At 34.8% G+C, this 23724-nt stretch overlaps 1 protein-coding gene across 1 annotated transcript in view; it reads right to left on the bottom strand.

Annotated features, from left to right (window-relative positions):
- Positions 1–2184: 2184 nt before the first annotated feature.
- The window catches only part of LOC110727308, a 31094-nt gene continuing 9554 nt past the window's right edge, over positions 2185–23724 (bottom strand). The window contains exons 11-43 of the mRNA XM_021906872.1: positions 22831–22906; positions 22688–22734; positions 22366–22560; positions 20946–21021; positions 20305–20385; positions 19684–19764; positions 18076–18146; positions 17621–17675; positions 17483–17531; positions 16849–16986; positions 15363–15444; positions 15199–15277; positions 14611–14657; positions 14159–14370; positions 13853–13940; positions 13625–13741; positions 13420–13538; positions 13272–13344; positions 13069–13188; positions 12744–12812; positions 12462–12632; positions 12298–12345; positions 11964–12105; positions 11154–11251; positions 10330–10474; positions 10070–10158; positions 9879–9989; positions 7973–8047; positions 7217–7282; positions 6348–6536; positions 6138–6248; positions 4881–4961; positions 2185–2700 (exon numbers count right to left, since the gene is read on the bottom strand). Of these exons, the coding sequence (XP_021762564.1) occupies positions 2521–2700; positions 4881–4961; positions 6138–6248; positions 6348–6536; positions 7217–7282; positions 7973–8047; positions 9879–9989; positions 10070–10158; positions 10330–10474; positions 11154–11251; positions 11964–12105; positions 12298–12345; positions 12462–12632; positions 12744–12812; positions 13069–13188; positions 13272–13344; positions 13420–13538; positions 13625–13741; positions 13853–13940; positions 14159–14370; positions 14611–14657; positions 15199–15277; positions 15363–15444; positions 16849–16986; positions 17483–17531; positions 17621–17675; positions 18076–18146; positions 19684–19764; positions 20305–20385; positions 20946–21021; positions 22366–22560; positions 22688–22734; positions 22831–22906 (3381 nt within the window). The 3' untranslated portion in view covers positions 2185–2520. The remainder of the gene's footprint in view (positions 2701–4880; positions 4962–6137; positions 6249–6347; positions 6537–7216; positions 7283–7972; positions 8048–9878; positions 9990–10069; positions 10159–10329; positions 10475–11153; positions 11252–11963; positions 12106–12297; positions 12346–12461; positions 12633–12743; positions 12813–13068; positions 13189–13271; positions 13345–13419; positions 13539–13624; positions 13742–13852; positions 13941–14158; positions 14371–14610; positions 14658–15198; positions 15278–15362; positions 15445–16848; positions 16987–17482; positions 17532–17620; positions 17676–18075; positions 18147–19683; positions 19765–20304; positions 20386–20945; positions 21022–22365; positions 22561–22687; positions 22735–22830; positions 22907–23724) is intronic.

The raw sequence follows: 23724 nt of genomic DNA on the forward strand, positions 1-23724 counted from the left end.
TTATTAATTAATATCTATGTATTGTTGTTATTATTTCAATTTAGAAATTATTATTATTATTATTTTTAATATAATAATAATAATAATAATTATAATTATTATTTTTATTATAATATATTATAATAATGGTAGAATTAATGCAGGATGTACATGTTTTATTATTATTATTATTAGTATTAATATTATTATGTATTGCCAAAAAAAACAATTGAAGGCACCGGTTAAGGCTTGAAACGGTGCCAATTATATGTTATAAAAAAAAGGCGCCAAATACTTTTAACACCGGTTAACTGGTGCCATAGAGTGTAATTCGCACAGGTTAACCGGTGCGAAATATAGGAATTGGCACCGGTTTTGAACCGGTGCGAAATCTTCAGGTTTTTGGCATCCCTCAAATCTGGACCGGTTCAAAACTGGTGCTAAATAGGGGGTTTGAACCGGTGCTCATTATCATTTTTCGCCTAGTGAGGGTTCTTAAAAAAAATAAGTATTTATGAATTATAGGTCGGAAATAATTAAATTTCTCCGGAAATTTGGCTATTTTCGACCCTTTTCCTTTAGTTTCTTTATTTTTTGTTATCAAATTTAATAAAAATACACTCTTTGAAGGTATTAAGTACCCCTATGGTGTTCCTAAAAAAAGAAAGTGGGTTTAAGTGTAATAAGTGCCCTTATGGTGGGCTTTGTTTCAGTTTTGTTTTTGTTTTTAAGTGTAGTTTGATACAAGTTGTTTCATGTATGGGTAAAGATAGGTACGAGATCGATAAAGAGGTTAATTCTTCAATTACAATCAGACGAAAATTTTCTTCACGACTACAACAGATCAGTAGACCCCCTTGTCGAAAAAGGCTATAAAACGTAGCGATATGAAAGAGGATATGAAGAACGTATGATTTGCAACAACGATTATAGCTTTGCTGAAAGAATGTTTTTTTTTTTTTAATTCAATTGTCATGTATTTATTAGATTATCTAAACCTTTTTGTAGATGTCGTATGATCTTTTATTTATGAATCAATCTTCAATAAAAAAATGAACATTATTACTACTAATAATAAAAATAATAGTTAATATATATATTTTAATATAAATCTTCCTTTTAATTAACCAAAATTATGATGCCTTGTTTTTTGTAAAAATAAAATCAACCATGACTAAAATTACCTTTAGGGTTCTTTTCTTTCTTTGGATATTCAAATTGAAAAGATAACTTAAACAATGTAGTAGATCGATTCAAATTTACATTTAAACTCAATCAATTAATAGATTTCAGTAAATTACTAGGTACTCTAATATGATATTTCCACCAATATAATGCAATCAAGAAAGACGCCCGAAATCAAAATTCCTCATAATCAATAATGAACACAACAAAATCACCACATTCTAATTAAAACCATCACAAATGATAACACATTTGTGCATTGCGATCATTTGTACATTCCGATAACACTAATAATCATGTATATATACATTGCTTAAACATCACGACCCCTTATACTTCCTCGAGATTAATTTTGCATATTGGGGGAGTGCACGCAAAAAATTGCTAAAGTTCCACTATTCATGAGAGATATTTGCCATGATATGTAAAGTTAGAAAACAAAATTTAGTCTTGTTTGGTTGACAACTTCAAATGGAAAAAGTGTAAATTCATGGGATTTGATAAATTGAGAAGTTTAGTTGACACGTAAAAGCAAAAATGGGAGAAGAGAAAATTAATAGGAATTTCAACTTCTCACAAAACAAGGGAAGTAAATTACCTAACCCCCCCGGTAAATCAAAATTCATGGGAGTTTTGAATTCCTAAATTATCATTCAAACAAGTTTATGAAATTCCTAGGAATTTTATTAGGGAAATAACTTCCCATGAAATGCAATTTCCTATAGAAATTTAATTCCCATGTCAACCAAACAAGGTCTGAGAAGAATTTATAGAGATATAACTTTCTAGTCAGTTGCCTCTTCGTTTTGAACCTTGCTATTGCATACATTATACATCCAACGAGAAAACAAAAAGGATAATAAAGAGAAAATACAAGTTTATCATCTTGATAAACATTAGTTATTTATCAAATGACAAACTTGTAAAAAAAGGGCTAAAATTCCACCATTCAAGGGTAAAATCACTAAAGCCATTTGCGATTTTACCTAATTTTGCCCTATAATATGCCAATTTTGGATGTTGTTTATCAAGATGATTAAAAGGGGCTTTCTCATAAATTAGGAGATGATAGAATGTTTAGTCATTTCTATCTGTATTAAGTTGTCACACTAGTATTTCGAATTACATTATCAATGTGACAATTATTATAGAATGGAACATAGTTACATAGATATCGGTTTTTCACTATCTTAAATAATGTGTAACTCTGTGTGTTGGGCAATCTTCAAATCAAACACGGGGTTTTTGGCCTCTCACAATATTTTCAAGTTTTTCTGCTGATGCATGCTCGGTGATTTTACCATAACTCAAGCACGAGTTTTTGCCTCTTTGTCCTTTTACTGTTTTCCAATATCCTTAAGCTTTTCCGCTGGATCCAAACAGACGCATCTTCTCCACAACAACAGCTTTCATTGCATCCTTTGCAGAAGCCAATACATTTACAAGATCTTTTCCAGGATTGGTTAATGAATCCATGTATGCCTTCCTTACTTCAGTATTCACATTGAACTTTCGCACACCAAAATCTATGCAGCTCTGCTCATACCATAAATGTTTTTGAAAGTGAGAGAAAAGACGACATTCTTCAATTTACATTTTATCATATCCAGACTATAAATCAATATGTTAACAATTTTATGAATATCCGAGTGGAAGTCTTTAGCAAACTCAGTTCAATTATATGACAAAGTTTAACAAACAAGTATACTCATCGTCTTCTCATTGGTATGTTTGGTTCGATAATAAACTTTTTTTTCCCACCCAACCGAAAGCACTAGTATGCTTTACTTGGAAAAGTTTCAACCTTCATATTCTTTTTTTCGGTTAAGGGAAAGAAGTATTTCCAACCCTGCAAAAATTTTCTTTGAACCAAGAAATAGTACTCTTCAGTCTTCACTATACAGAGTAAACAGACAAGAAATGGGAAATATTTATTTTCCTAGAAGATGATTTTCCTCCCAACCAAACAGTCTTAGCTACAGATTTAATCTTTTCTCTTAGCAGGTTTGACAAATTATAGTTGATTTCAAACCATACAGTACACAAATTGAATTTAAGTTCGAATCTAAATCAGCACAGGCCTACTGCTCTCTCAACTCTTCAAAGGAAAGATGATAAAGTATAATGAGTAAGAAAAGAAATGAACAAGAAAGTAAGAAAAGCAGCTGTTGTCAATCTTGTCATTGTCCTGAAGCAATATCAGTCGATGTAACTCACGATGTGTGTGCATGTAATTTACCAGACTTCGGGCAGATATCATAGTAAATTCACACAACAACTACTAGCTACTAGAGTTGTCAAAGGCTGACCTGACCCAAAAATTTACCCGAACTCGATTATTAACCAACACGTGTAAATCGGAAAAAAAAATGGTGACCCAAACCCGATATGACCCGACCTGAAACCAACCCTAGACCCGAGTTAACCCGAGTATTTGAGACCAACCCGAACATGAACCGACCTGGAGATGACCCGACCTAAATATAACCTGTAAATTATTGACCTGAACCGAACCCGACCTAAACCGAGATAGGCCCAAACCCGTCTTAATCCCTCAAAACCTGAATTTAGCCCGACCTGTTTCTAACCCGACTTGAATTCAACCCGACCTGTTACTAACCCGATCCGAATTTAACTCAACCTGTAACTAACCCAACCCGAAATTTAACCCGATCTATTACTAACCCAACGCAAAATCAACACGACTTGTTATTAACCTGACTCAAATTTACCCCGAATTGTTCTCGACCCATTTCGAACTCAACCTAACCTGTTATTGACCTGACCCGATTTCAAATCACCTTAAATTCAATTTAGACCACCTTATTAATATATAGTTATGTAGATACGTTGTCACTTGTGTAGTTGTGTGCTTGTGCAAACGAGTTAATATGTAAGTTCAATAGTCAATTGTTCAATCCATACGACTCCTTACATAGACTAATAATTACAGTTTGCTCATTTCTAATTGTTAGAATATATTTATTATATATTATCTAATTATTGTATGCATCTTTATTGTTGTAGATATTAACTAGCTAAATAAAAATATATACAATAATTAGAGAATATATGCTAAATATATTCTAAGCTACTCGTAAAGTCGTAACTAAGTAAGGCTAAAAAATGTAATAAATGAAGAAATTGATAATGATTAAACGTAAACGTCAATACATGAGTTGTTAACAAACCGACCCGAAAAATGTACCCGAACCCGATATGACCCAACCTGAAATCAACCCGAGACCCAAATTAACCCAATATTTGAAACCGGAACCCAAACACGACTCGACTTGGAATGACCAGACCTGATTAGAACCCGCAAATTATTGACTTGAACTGAACCTGACTTGAACCGAACCTGACTCAAACCCGAGAATAACCCTAACTCGTTTTAACCCGTTAAAACTCGAATTAAACCCGACCTATTATTCACCCGACCCGAATGTAACCCGACCTATTATTCACCCGACCCGAATGTAACCCGACTTGTTATTGACCCAACTTAAACCCGACCCAAACCCGATAATATGTATGACCCGACGTGACTTGACTCAATAATGACCCAACCCGAACCCGACCGTATAGGTTACGATATTAACCCGAATTGACCCGACCCGAGTTGACCCGACCCAGACTAACCCAACCTGTTTACCCGAATTGACTCATCTACTAGCTACACAATATCAATGCTGCATGATTCAAGAAGAGATTACCTTGACAAGGTCCTTGGGTACACCAGAAGCTCCATGAAGGACCAGAACCACACCTTTTTTGGACGCCAAAACATGCAAGTCCTGCCAAAAGATGAGAAAATAAGGCTCTGGATCAAAGATATGTATGATAATTCTACGCCTAAAGAATATGATCAACATTTATTTCAACATTAGTGATCAGCCTCAATGCCTTAAATGAAGTTCCACCATCAGTATGTAGAGTTGCAGTTGTATACATTAAGCCTTAAATTTGTGACTTGTGATAACAGAAATGATGTTTCAAAATTACACTTGATCTAGAATTAAAGAACCATCAGCCATTTGAGAATAAAAATAAGTGCAAATAATTTGATTATCCACTGTACTTCAGTCAGTCATCATCCGTAGTGTAATGAATCTTAGTTCCACCAGAAAAGAACAAAGTCTGAAGGCACTAATACTCAATAGATAAAGTAGGGTCGGGAGCCATATAAGGCACTTTTATCCCATGTATGCAAACACTGTTGTTTGCTAGCAGAAAGGCAGATACAGTCAGCTAATTGCAAAAGTTAATTAAGTATGGCTGGCATAAGGTGGTAGATAGCAAGGGGGGGCACAATGTATTGTGGCACGAACAACGTTTTTCGCAATTGAGGGCAATTTGATAAAGAGAGAAATGAGGGGATCATTCATGACCTAGTAAACAAGGTAGTTTCTTTGCCGAAGTAGCCTTTATATGGTCTTACGCTCAAAAAGTATTTTTTGGTATGTTCATATCAGGTGAAAAAAACACCAAGTCTTGTGTGTGGCCACTTTATATGAGTAACTCTTATTATCCTTTCATATGAGTAACCTCACTATGCATAAAGATAACATTATTTTGTCCACATGAGAATTCCCGATTCATTATACGAATAATATCAAATAAGTAACCCATTTGTTCATTCAAGTAACTCTCTTCTTTTGTTTTAATAATAATTAAAAAAATAAAAATTGAAAAATAAAACTCCACTTGTTTAGAAGAGTAACCCAATTTTTTTTTATTGAAGTAATTTCCATCCATAAGGGTAATTAAACATTTGATCATCGCTTTAACCCTTATTACTCATTTAATTTCCTTATATGTGAAGTGGCCAAACTATCAATTGATGGTTTGGCTAGCCACATATAAGAATTTGTGGAGAACCATATTAAACTTCTCTCTATTCTCTTATTCTTTTTTTGTTCTTTGTTACATATTCTTCGATGAAAGATTTATAAAAGAACGAAACACCCTACCTTAAGTAAATCAAGCCTCAGATTTGGGCCATTCGCAGGGTATTTCCCATGGACATTGCCAATGCACACTGCCAGAGCATCAATACCAGTTTTGTCAATGAACTCTTCTGCCTGAAATATAAAAGACACGCCTTTGGTGAAGTGGCCAGAAAGACAGTGGACAAAAAGATAAAAGAGTGGAAATACATAGTAGAAAACTAGAAATCGAACCTGATTAATGTCAGTAAGCCTTGCTTCATACTCTTCAACAGTCAAGTCATCTTCAGTCCCTGATAATCTGCCTAATTCAGCTTCAACACAGATGTTTTTCTGATGAGCCAAATCGACAATGTATTTCGTATACAATATATTTTCCTCGAATAGAAGATGTGAGCCATCCACCATTACTGAATCAAATCCCTGGCATTATTTCCTCAGACATTAATAGACAATTCATTAAAAAAATCTACTCCACAATGCATTTAGAATGTTAAGGCTTGGAAGAAACTTTTCACCCAAAAAGAAAAAAGAAAAAAAAAAAACCCCTTAAATTAGGGCTAGATTGTCTTTGATTTTTGTTCTTTGTTTTCTGTTGTTGTTTTAAACCTAAAAACAAAAATCAAGAAGCTACAAAAACTGGTTTGAACTTTTTTGTTGTCAATTTTAAAAATATGATGATTCTATTAAATTTGACTGTGCATTCTAATCACTTGATTTTTACTTATCTGAACTTATCTGATCTTATCTGAACTTATCTTAACTTATTAGCTCTTATTAGAACTTATTTTAGTTATAAATTAAACTTGGGTAGCCCTGATTAACCCTTATCACAACTTATCTGAACTTATCTTATCTGAACTTATTAACCCTTATCTGAACTTATTAACCCTGAAATAAGTGGAAATAAGGTGAACAAAACAGGGCCAAAATCTTTATTCTTTTACTTAAAATACATTATATGAAGTATTGACTTTCATGTCTTCAAAAAAAAAAAAAAAGTATTGACTTTCAAAATTAAAAAAATAAAAACAAAAAAAAAACTAAAAACCACAGTGATGCCAAACGTAGCCTTAATAGTTTGACAGTTGAAAGAAACTCACCAACTCTAGCATTTCAATTAATTCTGGCTTGGAAGTTCCATGGTCAAAATGAACAGTAATTGGAACCTGTTATACAAATTCCACAGGGAGTTAAGTACTGCCCAAAAGCAGAATACTAATCTTGAGCATAATGTTCCACTTCAAAATACTAATCTTGAGCATAATGTTCTTATTGAATTTTTGCATGTTACTTCATAAATTACTGTTCTCTTCTAAAATGCTGAAAAGTGGAGAGCATTATTGTGAAAAATAAAGAAGCATATGTGAAATAGTTCATAAGCATATTGAGAAACAGTGTCTCATGGGCATAACAAACACACACTAGCCTCGTGTCTCACATCGCTGCTCCCAAAAATTACTACACCTTAGAACACCTTGCACTTGGTGAAAAAGCAATTATCATAAATAGTAACACAATAATACGAAGTAAGTGCTCTTTCTCTCTCTATTAGCAGGACACAAGATACGCGTATGACTGAGGATAGTGGTTCATTGAACTAGCTACCCACACAAATGGTATCATCAATTCTGAAACCTTGTTCTTTTTATAAAACGTAGAATTAAATAATGGAAGATAATTTGACAGAAGAGAATTATTAGATATTTAAGAAAGGATTTAGGGAAATTCTCAATGGTAGCTATATAAAATTGCACATTCTCATTGGTACAATTTTTTTTTCAAATTTCTCTCAAATAACCTTGTTCTCTCACTTTGTTTCACCATCGGCCTAGGATCCTGTATGAAAGACTACTTACACTGGCTTTCTCAGCAGCTGACAGACAACAAGCAACCAAAGTAATTCCTCCCTGCTTCAAGGCACCAGGATGAATCTTTCAAACAAACAAAAAAAGAAGTCAATAACTGGATATCGCTGAACCATAATAGAGCGATGAGTACTTGCAAATAATAGTCAATTTCATTGGCAAGATATACTGATGCAACATAGAATCTAAAATTACATGACTAATAATATGGGGTGGTGGTTGTGGTGTTGGTTATACACTTATACAATTACATGTCAGAAGTCTCCGCATTCATGTAATTATCTGTACAACTTGTTATGTATGCGTGCTTTCTCTTCTTGAGATATCATCAATACATCTTCATTTTTCTATTGTACCATTGATTGTGAACATCATCAATTAGTGCCTTCTATGCTGAGTGAATAATACAGGCATAATCGTGAAGATATTCCATCATCCAAAATTTCCCAAACAATTAACGTTAAAGAGTAAAAGTGCCAAATTCCTTTGTTCAAAGTAGTATTCTGCATAGCATGTTTGTTAATCTATGCTAACAAATGGGAAAGGTGATCGTGTGTATCAATGTATGACTGTATGTAGGCATACATTAGTGCAACTAAACAAAACTAACTACATATGTCTTTATTCAGTTTACATGCCAACCAGGATGAAAGATCACTCAGAGAACACCCCTAAAAATAACCACCAGCACAAGGCCACAAACCAAATCAGCTATCGAGATTCATGAATTAAAGAATCTGCTTAGGAGAATGCTGTGGCATAGCCAAAACAAGCTTATATTTTTTGCATACCCAAAACAGTAGGTAGGATGACGGCATTTGTTAAAATAATATATTCCAAAAAAGACAAGCCAGCTTACAGTGCAAGAAGAGTTGATTAGTATAACCATTAGAAAGACACAAACAACATTTATTCAGACGATCAATCTGGAGTTCATTTATCATAACTGTTGAAACCCTATGAACAAGACATGCAAAATGGAAATGAAAAAAGAAAACAAATGACAAGATTATGGCAACTCTATATAGAGAATTGGAAGAACTAAAAGGAACCCCAATCATACTCTGTCCATTATAAACAATCAACAAAAGAAATTTGAGTCTTCTTGCCTCCTATGAAATGGGTTCTTTCAGAGCATAAAACTTGAATAATATCACATCTGGCTCTGACTAATAAATCTAAGACTAGAGCATTACGTAATTTGGACAAAGTAAACAAGACATATGAAGGAATGCACATAGACTGCTTGTCTACCTAAGGCTTAGCCTTTATTTCTGATCTCTACCATCCACCTTACTGTGAAAAAAATTAATTTTAAAAAAGAAACTAATTTAATGATATGTGACGCAGAAAACAACGCATCATACCAGGACTCCAATGGCAGGTTTTTCCCTGGTGCTGTTTGTAATTATGGTAATTTAAGCATGTTGATTCAAAACATCCAAAAAAAAAGTGTATATGAACAAACTTTTAAGCATAATGAAATGAATATAACATATGATTTTTAACAGAAATGTACAAATAAACTGAATATATTTAATGGTATCCTAGAAAAGGAGAGCTCTGTCATGGGTTCAGATAGAGAAAACCTAGAAATGATCCTCGCATATTATCCATTTTCTAAGAGTTCAATTATAGCTATCTTTTGTCAAAAAAAAATTATAGCTATCTAAGTGTATCCAATTCAACTACTATGGTAACTAAGAATTATGGGCCCACGTTTATTCAATTCAATCTGCTGAATCCATTAAGATTGTTCCACTGAGGTCATGTTTTATATAACTTTTTAAACTTAAATGTTTATTCTGGGATATATTTCCTTCTGAATTATTTGATAATTTGGTGAGTTGAAGTATTGTCAGTGTAATTGTCATCTTTCTGAATAATGACTTCTAACCTGTAAAATAGCAGGACTGCATTCTTCTTCAGCAGCAGCTACAACAGAAGCAATCCCTTCCAAATTGTAAACATTGAAGGCTCCAACAGCATAACCACCTTTTTCGGCATTCTTCGAAACAAAATTAAGTTAGTTAGAATTGAATAAACCCTTTAATGATTGAATCTAAAAGAAAATGTATGAATTCTGACAAGCAAAAGTTCTTTGGTTGATATAATTTTCGCAGGACGAGCCCAAGATTGTACAACTTCAGCAAGAGCTTTATGGTCACCAACATTGCCTGTGTTTTATTGAAGTAATAGTCAGCATAAGAGGTCCAGAATATGTTAACAAATATAGAGCACAAGTCTTAATTTCACGGAGTTGGTGTAAAACCCAGCAAGCTGCAAGAGGGAGAAATTGCAACAAATATTGCACGGACCAAACATGAAAATGCAAAAACGCCCCTTACCTGGAAAAACTATGTATGGTACTCCTGGGTGTCTACTCTCACCACCAAGCTGCCATAAGGGAACACCGGCCAAGGCTTGTCCAGCTACTTTAGCCAGTCGGGTATCAAGAGCTTTGGTAGCAATATCCGATGAAGTGATTCCACCCTGAAAAAAGCAACAAATCTGCTTTATGAACTCTGTAGGCACAGTCATCTAAATTGATGCAACTACCTTAGATTGAACTGCCTATAAATACAATTCCCTTAGAAAGCTAATAGGATTATTGTAAGACCTGATTCAGAATTTCAGATAGAAAGATATATGAACAAAAACAGGAACACTCTTCCATTCAATTAAATAACAAGGAGAGCCACACCCCCTCCCCTCCCCAAAAAAATTAAAAAAAAATAAAAATTTAATCATGCATTCCAGCTTCAGTTCATTAGATGGATCATAAAACTTCATTTACAGTTTCACTGCCCCTTCACAAATTCTTGAAATTACGTCAAGGTTCAATACAAAGTCACTTGACCTAATTTTAACTGCTGGATCGTGTAATAATTTACAGAGCATTATTTTGTTGCTAAAAACCTGAAATGAGATGCTTAAACAGTAACAATCATTAATACTGACACTTCCCAGTTCGTTTTAAGAGCTTTAACCAGCTGAATATGCCAACCTGACACAATGTAATGGACTAGACCCAACTGAAGTATGAATTTGAGATTATGACCTTTATCAGCTGAGGTTTATTTAACTTTTACAGAGCACAAGGGAGGGAAATGTAAAATGCAATTATTCTACAAACCTGCCAAGCACAAGAAGTTAATATCAACAAAAGTACCTTAGCAAGAATATAACGAGGTCTTGTACTAATGAGCCTAACAATTTCCACCAAGGCAGAGCTTACTTTGAAATTGATTTCCAGGCTTTCAGAAGGGGCTGAAAAAAGAAAGAAATGAAATGTAAAGGAGATATTCATTTTCCCTCCATTTTAAATCAAATCCTTCCAACGTTGGAAAGGTTTGAAAAGAAACATGGAAGCTCTATCTCGAGTCTCCATTCCGCTCACCTTCCACAAATGATAACCAAACAAAGTGTAATGGTTTTCAGCAATTGTGTTTTACGATTGGAACAATAGGAATTAAGCACAAATAAATTTGTTTTATCCTTCTTGTATCAACAAAGGCATCACAGTTATGTAACTCAATAATGCTAAGAATTTAATATATTGACAATTATAACAACCAAGACTGCAACAACCCTGATACTGTAACCAACAGGCATTCCTTGGAGAAATTTAACCGCTTTGAGAGAAAGCAAATATGGTGTAAGAAAAACAAGATTCTTATTGAAATCAGAATATTCCAGGACATTAATCAAAATCAGCATGGCACGCCATATGTTAAGCTTGGAAAACAGAATGACTTGAGGAATTGTTAAATGAAGACTTTACAAGAGGTAAAGACCAAAAAATGTCATACAGCCTACAGATACAAACATGATACTCATGCAAGTGCAAATGACATGAACATGTACAAAAACATAAATTGAAGGGAAAGAAATCCCCCCAGCCACCAGTTGGTCCGTATAACTAAGAACAACAGAACAGGTCATCAGAAAATAAGAAAGCAGAAGGTTCAAGACAACTAACTTCTTCCAGAGATAAGATCTCGACTGGTCATAATTACTGTGTCCATGCCGTTCTTAAGATATATATCAGCCAATTCGGCAGCCTCATTGATTTCTTTTGCTCTTTCTTCTGGCGACTTCATTGCAACCTTGTCCACCGGTATCTGGGGAAAACAAGGATCACAATCAAATCTCTTGTCAAAGTATAAGATACAAAAACTCACACAGAAAGGTATAATAGTCATGCAACACATAAATTTCAAATCTTCCTATCTCTTAATTTGTTTTCCTCCTTGGAAAGAGGATTTGACAAGAACTTTCATGCTTCGGTATGTGAATTAAACAATATGAATTACCTCAATCCATCTTAATGCATGTCCAAGCTGAACTTTTAGTTCCTCAACCTGCATACCATGAAGATTTCAAATAAATAGGCCTCAGCAATAAAGCGAACAATTCATTGATATTAAGGAACAACAGAACAGAGCAGCAGGAGTAGTAAGCTTTAAATGGTTATCACCTGTCTTGTAGTTTTTGGAACATAAGATCCGACAATAATAAGACCGCCGGTGGTTTCCTTATGAATTCCTAAATCCTTTGGAGAAATTGGAGGTCTTGAAGTTATTCCTATTCTAGCAGAAACAAAACTAGCAGCAGTGCGGCATAAATAACGCTTCCCCTTCAGCTCTGCCTGGAAAGAACACAACCACAAAGGAGGAAAAGTGTTTCATAAAGACTATTTGCATTACTTAACCAGATAAAATCAGAGGCAACACTGAGTAAAATGGGAATACAAATTTACCAGTATCATCCCAGCAGCAAACACAGCCATATCTCTTTCGCTAGCTGCATTAATTATGCATGTTGACCCCTGTTACACCCAGGTATAGCACAAGTTTTAAAATCCCACTAGATGTTACCTACAACAGAATTATGGGAACCACACTGATGCTTTAATGCTCTTTTGTGAACATACCAACACAATTGGAATAGACAGAAAATAACTCTCTCCATCCCAATCTGAATGACACGCCCAGCTATGCACAATATTTCATGCATTTCCAAGGTAATAAATGTGAGCAACACCTCTGAAAAGTAAAGGCCTATCTCAAACAAATAATCATTACCTTCTCCAAACTGCATAGATGCTCACAAACAGCATTAGGACCACCTTTGCGCAACAGATCGATGGAAACAGAAACCACATTACTAGCTGCTATACGCCCTTCTGTTTTCTCCTCAACCCACTATTTCACAGAAACCAAGATATAAGGATAATTTCTTTATAGACAGAACTCATTAAGAGTGAGACGTGGTCATGAAGTCAAACCTGTCGCAGATTAGAAGATTTATAGCCAAAAGCGGAATCTTTGGCGAACTCTGTGTCTCCAGCAGGAACAAGCCTAAATAAGATATTCAAGTATAAAATGGCAGAAAAGTCCATCAACATATCAACAGTAACCTAAGTAAATGCTTACCGGTCAGCTTCTGCAACATAATGTACGTCTCCTATAGTGAAGCGACCTCCTTGAAGAAAGAATGGGCAAATGATCCATGCATCAATATCCCCCAAGACCGAAATAACAGCATCAGCTTCCTGATAATCCAACAAACATCACACCAACAGAATAAAAAATATATATCTAAAGGAAATAAATCGTGTATATGCATGAAGAGCTTTACCTGGGGAAAGTGACCCCTCAAAGTTGAATCACCTCTTAATACCACTGTGAACTCAATATCAGCTGATTTAGCTGCAGTCTGAAGATTGCGGCAGATTTCAGCCACCAGAGCACTAGCCTGTGTAAAGTCATAATTCAAAAACACATAAAATCAACGAAGTTAGTCATAATAGAAGCATGCATCCATGGAGAACACATTGTTCTCAAAAGTATAATTCCTCTACAATACCTTGTTAGAACTAAGAGCCCTTGAGTTTGTCAATATAAAAAAGCACTTGGGATTTTTTCTGAATTGCTCAACAAGTTTATCAATACTCCTGCAAGTGAAACAGAAGCATTGACACCAGCAATTATCTCTAGCAAAATAAGCAGTACACTATGGATATTTATTGCAGCAACTAACTTGATACAAACTCATTAAGTAACCTGTTGTACTCTTTTTACAAGTCAAGCAAAAAATTTTACCCTATATTTGACTTTTCAGAAGATATATGTCTTCCAACAAAAGACATGAGTATAGATATAGGTCGCTTACCATTCTGTTAGAACTTCAATATCATGAACGGTTTGTGTTCCTGTTGGATCATCATCGAGAACGACCAAAGGCTTCCTATTGTTCTCGCATAGCTTGATTATGTCACTGGTAAGATCCACAGGCCACTCGGGCGGAAGAGATTTCATCACATGTTCTTTACTAAGGACTGGGAGCTTTCCCTCAACTTTGACTCCAGTCAGAGACTCATAAAACTAAAAACAGATGAAAAAAGTCAGTGTTAAAAGATTCCAATCAAACTTAATGTGAAAGTTCGTATACCTATTCACACTAATCAGTAAAGATAATTACAATGGCCTCATATCAACTTCTTTCCAACAAAAATTTCCTTAAGGTTTAATATTACCTATTGGTCCAATCAAACATGACTTCATAACAAAAAGAGTTTTACATTATAATAGTGTCAAAGGAACACATCAATACATCATACATACCTTGACAACAGCAGCATCATCAAGGGCACCCCAGCCAGCAGCAGAACCTGCCAGCCAGAACAATTAAAAATTGCTTGCATGCAAGGAAAACGTTAAGAGTTAATAAAAACTCTGACTAGCAAGCAAGACTCAACTCTTTACAAATAAAATAATCAGCTATATTAACCAGCTCTGACAAATTGGATGTTGCATGTTAACCCAGCTTTTTAGCTGTCTCCTCCATGGAATAGTCAAAACTAATCAGGTAAATGTGCCTCAGACCCATTTCATTAAACACCAACAAAGTTACATTCCAAGTCTGTGCAACAGAAAAGCTGTACTTGGTTTCTAGATTGCTTATTAATGCAAGAACTGAATTGGAATGCAGTACATACTGTTGTCATATACAACAACAGCAACAACAACAACAACAACAACAACAGCAACAACCTAGCCTTAGTCCCAAAATGGTTTGGGGTCGGCTAACATGAATCATCATAACGAACTGTCCAAAAAGGAAAAGAGCATAGCAAAATTATCGATTGAATAAATTGGAAAAAAATGTGTACAATGATGTCATATAGAGAGATAAAAATCCAGTATACATACCTGCTAAAAATAATTGGTGTGCTGTGACGGCTACATGAAGTGGAATTTTCCGAGATGAGCATTCATGAGAAACAATTCCCTGAAATAAATAATGATAACTATATTATAACAAACTTACATTTGAAGGCATATAAATTGGTAGTGTGTAAGTGACTTTAGCTAACCAGGTCTTTGACAAATATGTTAAGTGCAGAATAAGGAGTAAAATCATTGTCCACCATGTGTGGACCTCGGTTTTCTAACATCCTGCAAAAGGAAGCAGGTAAGCATAATGATAAAATTGATAACCATGGCATTAACAGTGAACTGAATGGTCTTTAGCAACATGAATATTTTGACGAATAAGGAATCCAGTTGTGCAACAAGACCAGAATGAGGAGTGTAAGCCTCTAACAGATTTATACGCGTACATATGTATATCATCTATCTCACTCATAATGGAAATTTTTGTAAAAATATATTACTATCTTTAAAACACACTATACATATAACTGAACCAAAATCATGGAATTGAATTTCAAGATCTAACTTCATTCCAAACCCACACCAGCTTCCCGAGCAAATCCCACATAATATAAAAATCACAATAAAATATTAGTTATCTTATGGGAAGATGAAGAGTTTGGTATGTTGCTGAAGCTTGAAGGCCATACAATAAACGCAACTGAATCTTCTGTGGTAGGATGACTGGAAATAAAATGTAATAAATTGCTCTCAATTGCAAAGAGCTCCAACAAAATTATTATCAATATTAAGTTGTCTTCTAAGAAAAGGCAAAAAGATTTTAGTGTTTGATTAAATTGAAAATGAAGTAAAACCGACAAGGCATCACTATAACCTTCCACATCCTAATTTATTCTGCAATAAACACCTTTGATGTAATCACATTGAGAGGTTCAGATTCAACTACCAACTTTCCTTATCAATCACACCAAGAAATAACATTTACAATAGCTACTGCCTAGTATCCTGTCAAAATTTTTAAAAAATAATAAGATAAAAATAAGACTTATATTGAGCAAAGAAAGAGTACATAGAGTACTTCCTTATGACCTCCAAAACCACTGAATCTGATCATAAATATTGTCACAAGTCAAGAAAGGGCCTTTTATCATTCGAGTATTTCAAATTTGGACAGTTCTTTATGACAATTCATGTTAGCCAACCTCAAATCAATTTGGGACTAAGGCTTTGTTGTTGTTGTTGTTGTTGAGTGTTTCATATTGTACAGATTAAAATTGTATAAACATCAAGAGAGGGAAATTAAGTAAAAAAACTTAAACAAACTGTAAAATTTAACATAAAGTTAGACTTTTTGCAATACAGTACAACTATCAACCATGATGGGCTCACATGATCTGGATCAAGAATATTTCCTAAGATAGTGAAATATAACACGATGGCTACTACTGTTTTATTCATGAAATAGAAACCCTAGTATGCTGAAGATTTACGTACTCCAGAATAGTATTACAAACAAGCATACCTTTTGATTTTTTTTACATAAAAAAGAGTACCGAAGAAATAACAGACAAAGCACTTGCGAACATCAATCAAAGAAATGAAAGAAGCTTTTTAACAAAATGCACTACATGTTACATAGGGCAAAAACCCAATATCAAATTTGCAATTGCAAATGTCAATAATTACCAGGATGTTCCGCTGGTGGTGGTCATAATTTGAAATAAGTTTCTTGTTGGCAGACCCAAGCGAGCACCAAAGGCTAATGCCTCAGCTGCAGATGCTATATGAACTCCAGCAAGTAGTTGATTAACCATCTTAACACAGCTACATATCATAAAAAGGGTTCGTCACATAATGCTTGGTCTCCCTCCATTATTTCAGAAATTAATCAGAGATAAAGTGTAGATGAAATGACTATAACCGTAAAATTTCATCATTGCAATGATAAGTTTCAATAGATGCAGTAGCCAGTTACATTTTTCCTTCTTCCATTCAGATTAAATGTAGAGAAAAGTGTAGATGAAATGACACTTTACAGTCTAATGGTCCAGTACAGATGGGGAAATGAAAACAAACCAACCAAAATGATTTTCTTCTTGTTTAGGATTAGTATGACTGAACTTTGAGTGAAAAATGCATTCAACATTACTTTCCAAATGAAAAGTAGAAAATATAAGCAAAAACATGACGGATCACATTATTTTATATGAAAAGATAACATGATTTTATGCTGTCAGCCTGTCACCACCAGCAATTAGCAAAATAACACAGTCAGATAAGTACATATTCTCCAAAAAAAAATGAAAAGTTCCAAAGCTACCTTCCAGCTCCACATCCTCCTTTAATGATGTATAGCTTCTCACTCAATGCTATGAACAAGACATGCAAGTTCCAATCAGTTTGATCATTATATAGCTGAAGAAAAAATATTATGAACAGATGGATTAGTGCCCATTACCAGAAAGCACTGAAATACACTGTTCCAGAGCTTCATCAGTTCCAGATGCCATTACCTGATAAATATGTACTGCAATTGTCAGTTATAGTAGTCACCAAATGATCTAACAGACTAAAAGCGCAGAAAAGTGCCATATATTCATGACTATTAACTTATAGTTCAAGGCCAAATAAATGAGATCTTTGCAACTAATGCAAAAGTGCTTCACCACCAATAACACCATGGATGCTATATTTAAATGGATTCTGAAATTATACAATTTCTTGTTCTTTATGCATGTATTTTGTCCTGATATAAAATTGTGGAGGTGCCTTTTTTTTTCATGCACAGTGATTGATTTGCAAAGAATCAAAGATCTTAATTATTCATTTTATATGACTTCACGCAGCTAAAAAAAATAGTTACGATTTTTTAATCCAGTAAATGGAGCGTCAAGCCGAAAGTTATTCACACACCGTAAGAGTTCCTGAGGATGCTCTTTTCACACCACCAGAAACAGGGGCATCCACCAGTTTTAAGTTCTTGCCTGCACTCAATCAACATAGGGGATTAATTTAACAGGACAGCTGGTCACAAATTTGACGATGTACAGGAGTTCAAAGAAAGTGCAACATGACATATTATGAATACCATACATTATAGAGACTTTCCCACATCTATGATCTTCGATGTAGGGGAAGCAGAACATGAAGTAATGATTTCAACAAGATAAAAAGGTAACACAATCTACACGCTATCACCACATAGAGGTAAGGGCCATTTTAGGGTAAAGTTCAGAACTCAAATTGGACAACCTTCCTTTGTTCGAAGTGTCAATGTGATAACTGATGGTTTCTTCATAACAAAAAGTGATAGCTCAGACTATCAGTTAACTAGGTCCTACCATGGCCCATTAGCTTGTTTCGATTCCCACAATTTCGTGTGGTTATTAGATCGTCAACTAATCACTCCTCCAAGGTAAGTCCAATGGTGGCACGAGAGTCCACGTAGATGGTATATGAACAATATGCACAGTGCATGTCATAAAAGCATTAGCATGGGCGCACAGAGCTTCATGCCCCAGATGCAAAATGTAATTCCAGGTTTTGCTTAGAAAGGATATTGAGAGACAATTATGTTAACTCTAAATAATAAGAAGATGAAAGGCATTACAAAATCTAAGTAGGGAGATAGAGGCAAATGGAAATCCAGAAGGCCTCTTGCAGAAGGGAAGCGGCAGCAGGCCATGTGCCAGTGTGGGAGGGAGAAAGTTCTTTATGAAGAAAGAAAAACACCATTACGGCTGTTACCATGATTGATCTGCCACTAAATAGAATAAATTCTTCCACTCACCTGCTCCATCAGACATGTGGGTGAAGAAGAGACAAGATGAATCATATAAAGGCCAGAATTACACTTCTTTCCACCTCTTCCTTCTCTCATAACACATTCCCCACCCACCCAAATCCCCCCCCCACCCCACTTTCTACCCTCAAAGTTGTAATTTCACATTCATGCTGCCAGCCTGCCCTTGTAGCCTTGTAGGACCTAACCGAGTATCTTTACATGCTGTGACGCAGTAGAGGTGAACTATAGTTATACAACTTCCATCCATATTAAAAATCAGATTTTTACAAACTGTGTAGCTTGTTTGATGGAATTCCCATGCTAGAAGATTTAACAAATGAAGATATTTTATCCGTTACTCAAAAATTTTGGAACATCTAAAAGATGCATGTTGAGGATGGAGAGCTGAAGATACATGAAGTAATATTCTGTGAAATGTGAATCCATCTATAATAAATTTCAATGTCATTCAGCTTAGACTACTGCACACTTTCAGCTTAAACTTACAATCGAATATTAGTTTACATGGGTAGATGGCTGTAAGAAGATTACAATATTACTTATATAGGGAAACGTTAAGACAACATCTTAATATAGGGAACTAGACAGGTGTTCTAATAATACATATATGCAACATCCAGAACAACTTCACAGTATTTTGAGTTTTTGAGTTAGACAACTCTCTTTTCCAAGAGAAAAATAAAAAATTAGGGAGATATAAACAATAATATACATACCTTTTAAACGTTGATCCAGTTGGTTCACGTATGCTGGAGAAACCGTGGATGACAAAATAATAGTTGCTCCCGCTGAAAGAGCTGAAATACATGAGCAAAAATCAGAAAACATCATGTTAATACTGTCTCCATAACATGCTTTCATGACAATTTTGTGGTGTGTCAGTATGTGTTGCTGGAGAGAAACATCCAGGTCATTGCACGTGTTCATTTGTGTTCTAATTTATTGTAGGCCAAAAAGGCTTATCCAGCATATGGACTAAGGCGGCGGCGGCTTTCAAGGATATTACCCAATTGGGGAGATTCAGAGAAACTGGGTTGACCTGTAATTTACTATACCCTTTGTTTGTACTCCTTTTTCTGAGCAGTTACACATAATATAATCTCCATGGAGAACTAAATAAAGAAATCCACAAGCCACTTAAATAACAAAGAAAAGATTCTGATGTTTCTTCTAACATAAAATTTTCAATGTCTTTCATATCCAGCAAATATAAAAAAAAAATAAAAATAATAAAAATAAAAAATAAAAAAAATAATAAAAAAAAATATTCTTTTAAGCTTTGTATAAACCAATGCAGTAATATTAATCCTCCAGGCAGACAAGCTGCTGGCACATACCCTGGACTGCGCCTAGATCTCCAAAAAGGACACTTTCTGCTTGAGCTTCATTCGTAACCATTATTACAAGCACATCAGCACCTGAAGATAAACATTCAGATTGGATCAAGATGGCATAAAATATTCCATTTGACAACTGCCCAAAACGAAGCTTTGTAACTCTGCTATATGACTCTCAAATAACATTTGATATATTGAGAAAAATCCAATACTTAAACATAGATAAACTTGACATGTCTGGATCAGATGCTTCCAATGAAAAAATGTCTTTTAAAATTTCAAGTAATACAGTGCTGCAATAAGGCAGTTAATTTACAAGTTAAGGTCATCTTAATAAATTTTATACATGTTTTATAGTTTGTAACATGACAACTGTAGAAAAATACAGAGACAAGATGAGGCAGGAGATGAACAAGCCCTTTTGCAACCTCATCGGATCCACCTGGGGTTATAGGGTAAAGCCCTACTGTTATATTGTGTGCGATTAAATTCAGGAAACAACAAAGTATCAAACCATCACGGATGCATAATATTAACAATACAACCAGGAAAACCAACAGTCCTACACTGATTTCTTCCACACGACATGCAAATCTAGCATCCAAAGTCCCAACAGTGGGGGGTGAAAAAAAATAATATACCTTCCGCTACTTCTAGAGGAGAGTTACCCACTAATCCACCCGCTTCAATAAATCGACAAAGTGTTGGTTTATACACCTGCCATGCATTATATAATATTATATATTATAATAACAGTAAAGTGTTTTTCTTGAATGCAACATACAAACCATTTATAAGCAGACATAACTAAATTACATAGGAGCATCATCAGATGAGTAGAAGATTTTGACAGCAACAATAACCAGTCTGCTGAAGACCAATAAAAAAAAAATAAAAAAAAAAAAAGAAAGAAAGAGGGGGAGGGGGGGGGACAACAAGAGGAAAAGACTACTGTGCTGCTATAATATATTTGTGGGTTTTATATCCTTTAGTGCCGTCATCAGCACAGTTAAAGATGGCATCAATAAGCAACCTTAGTCAAGAAAAATTACATCATTTGTCTATATTTAAGAACTAGAGTTTTTCCAGGGTGTAAAAACGTCATTCGCTAAATTACCTAAATTAAACTGAGATATAGTTAATTAAATCCTGGTTTGTCCATTCACCGTCAACATGTAAACTGGCATTACTTATTTTTCAACGTGACTCAAAGTAGCCATTTAAAAAATAAATTAATTTTCTGTTGTACATAGCTCCAGGCCCTCTAAGAATTCTCCCAACTGTTTTGTCAGGAAGAAGCCTGACGTGGAGGCATGGAGCCTTCCAAGCAAACAGAACTAAGGCAACCCTAGAAGACAGCCAATTATGTGGACTGATCACCAGCAAATGATGATGCAAATGCCAGGATTCTTTCAGGCCCACCTCCTCAGTTTACTTTTGGAACCATAAAGAAAATTGTTCTCAAACTCCTTCAATACTTGAGTTCTTTATATCTAACTACAATAAAATAGATTACATTCATTATATTCAAATTCATTCAGGGAAAAGAAAAAGACCAAGAAGATAGATAGCTAAAGTCGATGATACATTAAAAGAAGCACAAGTTGAACAGAAGCTTTTTTAGAGGCAATAAGTTAGTAAAATTAACATTAGGTGTTGCCTTTGCTGGAGCTTCTCCAGATCATACTACATTCTGCCTGGACACTTTCTATGTCATTTTTGGAAAGGTTTGTGTGAGTATCCAGTGACAAGCTTTGGGTTAGTAACAACAGATAGGTATAGATATTTAGACAAGAAGTTCCCTAATGGGTTAGATCAATATTTCACCCTTACAATATCCTTTAGTACCTTCACAGAAAACAGATCTCTGTGGAAAGATATTTGGCCTAACAGCATAGCCCAAACCAAAGGTAGGATAAGGATAGCAACAGCAGGAACTTTTAAAAAAACAGAATATTATAGATAGATTTAAAAAATTAATAACAATAATATATGGAAACCATGGTCTCTTCTAGCCCATTTAAGATAAAAAGGAAATGCAGAAAGAGAAAGTGGAATTACATCATAGCCAACGACAGTCAAATTTGACTTCAGTAGGTGAGTTGCCATGCCGAACCCCATTGCTCCAAGACCAATGAAACCAACTCGGTTTACCAATTTTGACCTAGACTCCAGCTCTCTTGCTAGTTCCAAAGGGTTGTATGTTTCTTCATTGGCAGCTTCGTCGAGTTTGATTCCTAGAACTTTCTCCCATACCTATATTAAAAAATGGCAAGCACCAGTTGTGTAACAACCACATTGTATGGACACTGCTAGCTATAGGCTGAAGTCCAGCGCAACAGGAGCAGCATCTTTTAAATAGATATTACAAAGCCAGAATCACCTTAAACAATGGTGCATTGCCTTCCTCTCCGCCCACATGAGAACACCCTTTGAAAGCAACCAAAAACAACCAACAAAGAATAAAATTTTTTGCAGGTGAAGGCAATACATAAGCCAAAAGGAAAAAGATTTGGCTTTTTGTACCAAGAAGTTGTTGATGAGAAACTCCAAGAAGTGGCAATGGAAATGGAAGAGATTTTGCCAAACCTAAAATAACTCCCTTTATTTGCAGTATATATTAGCAACATTTTAAACACCGCATAACTATACCAGTTCAAATACATGTCAGACATTGAGTAAATAAGAAAGTACAAAAATAATGCAAATGAAATTATAACAGCAGCAGATCTTTTGAAATAAATCATTTACTTGACGATGATTCACATAACTAGAGTATATAATCCAATAAACAGAGCAAATTCTCTTGTTGGCACTTCTTAATTTAATTTAAAGTAAAAAAAAGAAAGTAATTCAATAAAAAAAAAAAAAAAAATGATCTCTCAAAAAATATGAAAAAGGGTAATTTGGGGGGGGGGAGTGGGGAAGATCAATAAGAATAAAAAAATTAGCACTCGTTGGATTTCTACTGTCTACAACAAAGTCGAAGAGTCCATCATTGGATACTCTCTTACAAGTCCATAAAATACGCTTCATAAATCAGGAATTAAGTATGTGAAAGGGCACATAAGTTTGTTGACATTGTCTAGGCATTACAAATAGGTCAAGGACTTGCATTGCATGGGAATCCTTGCAAGATTATTTCAGCAGATAAAATAAAGAAACTTAGAAAATCGCTTGCAAGGTTTATGATTGGATACATTTACGAACTTTCAGCATTTGGCTAGAGAATGCTAGGATTTCCATATGGTTATTCTCTAAGACCCTTTTTCAACTTATATATATCACTGATCTGAATGCTAATCCTATATTCCTATATATCAGGATCCACTCCAGGATGTCTCATCTGATTGAGCCACTTCATGTTACCTCTAATTTCCAACGCCAAAGATAAAGAAAATCCCCTTGTGAATTTATTTT

Source organism: Chenopodium quinoa, unplaced genomic scaffold (assembly GCF_001683475.1).
Source record: "Chenopodium quinoa cultivar QQ74 unplaced genomic scaffold, ASM168347v1, whole genome shotgun sequence".
Lineage (NCBI taxonomy): Eukaryota > Viridiplantae > Streptophyta > Magnoliopsida > Caryophyllales > Amaranthaceae > Chenopodium > Chenopodium quinoa.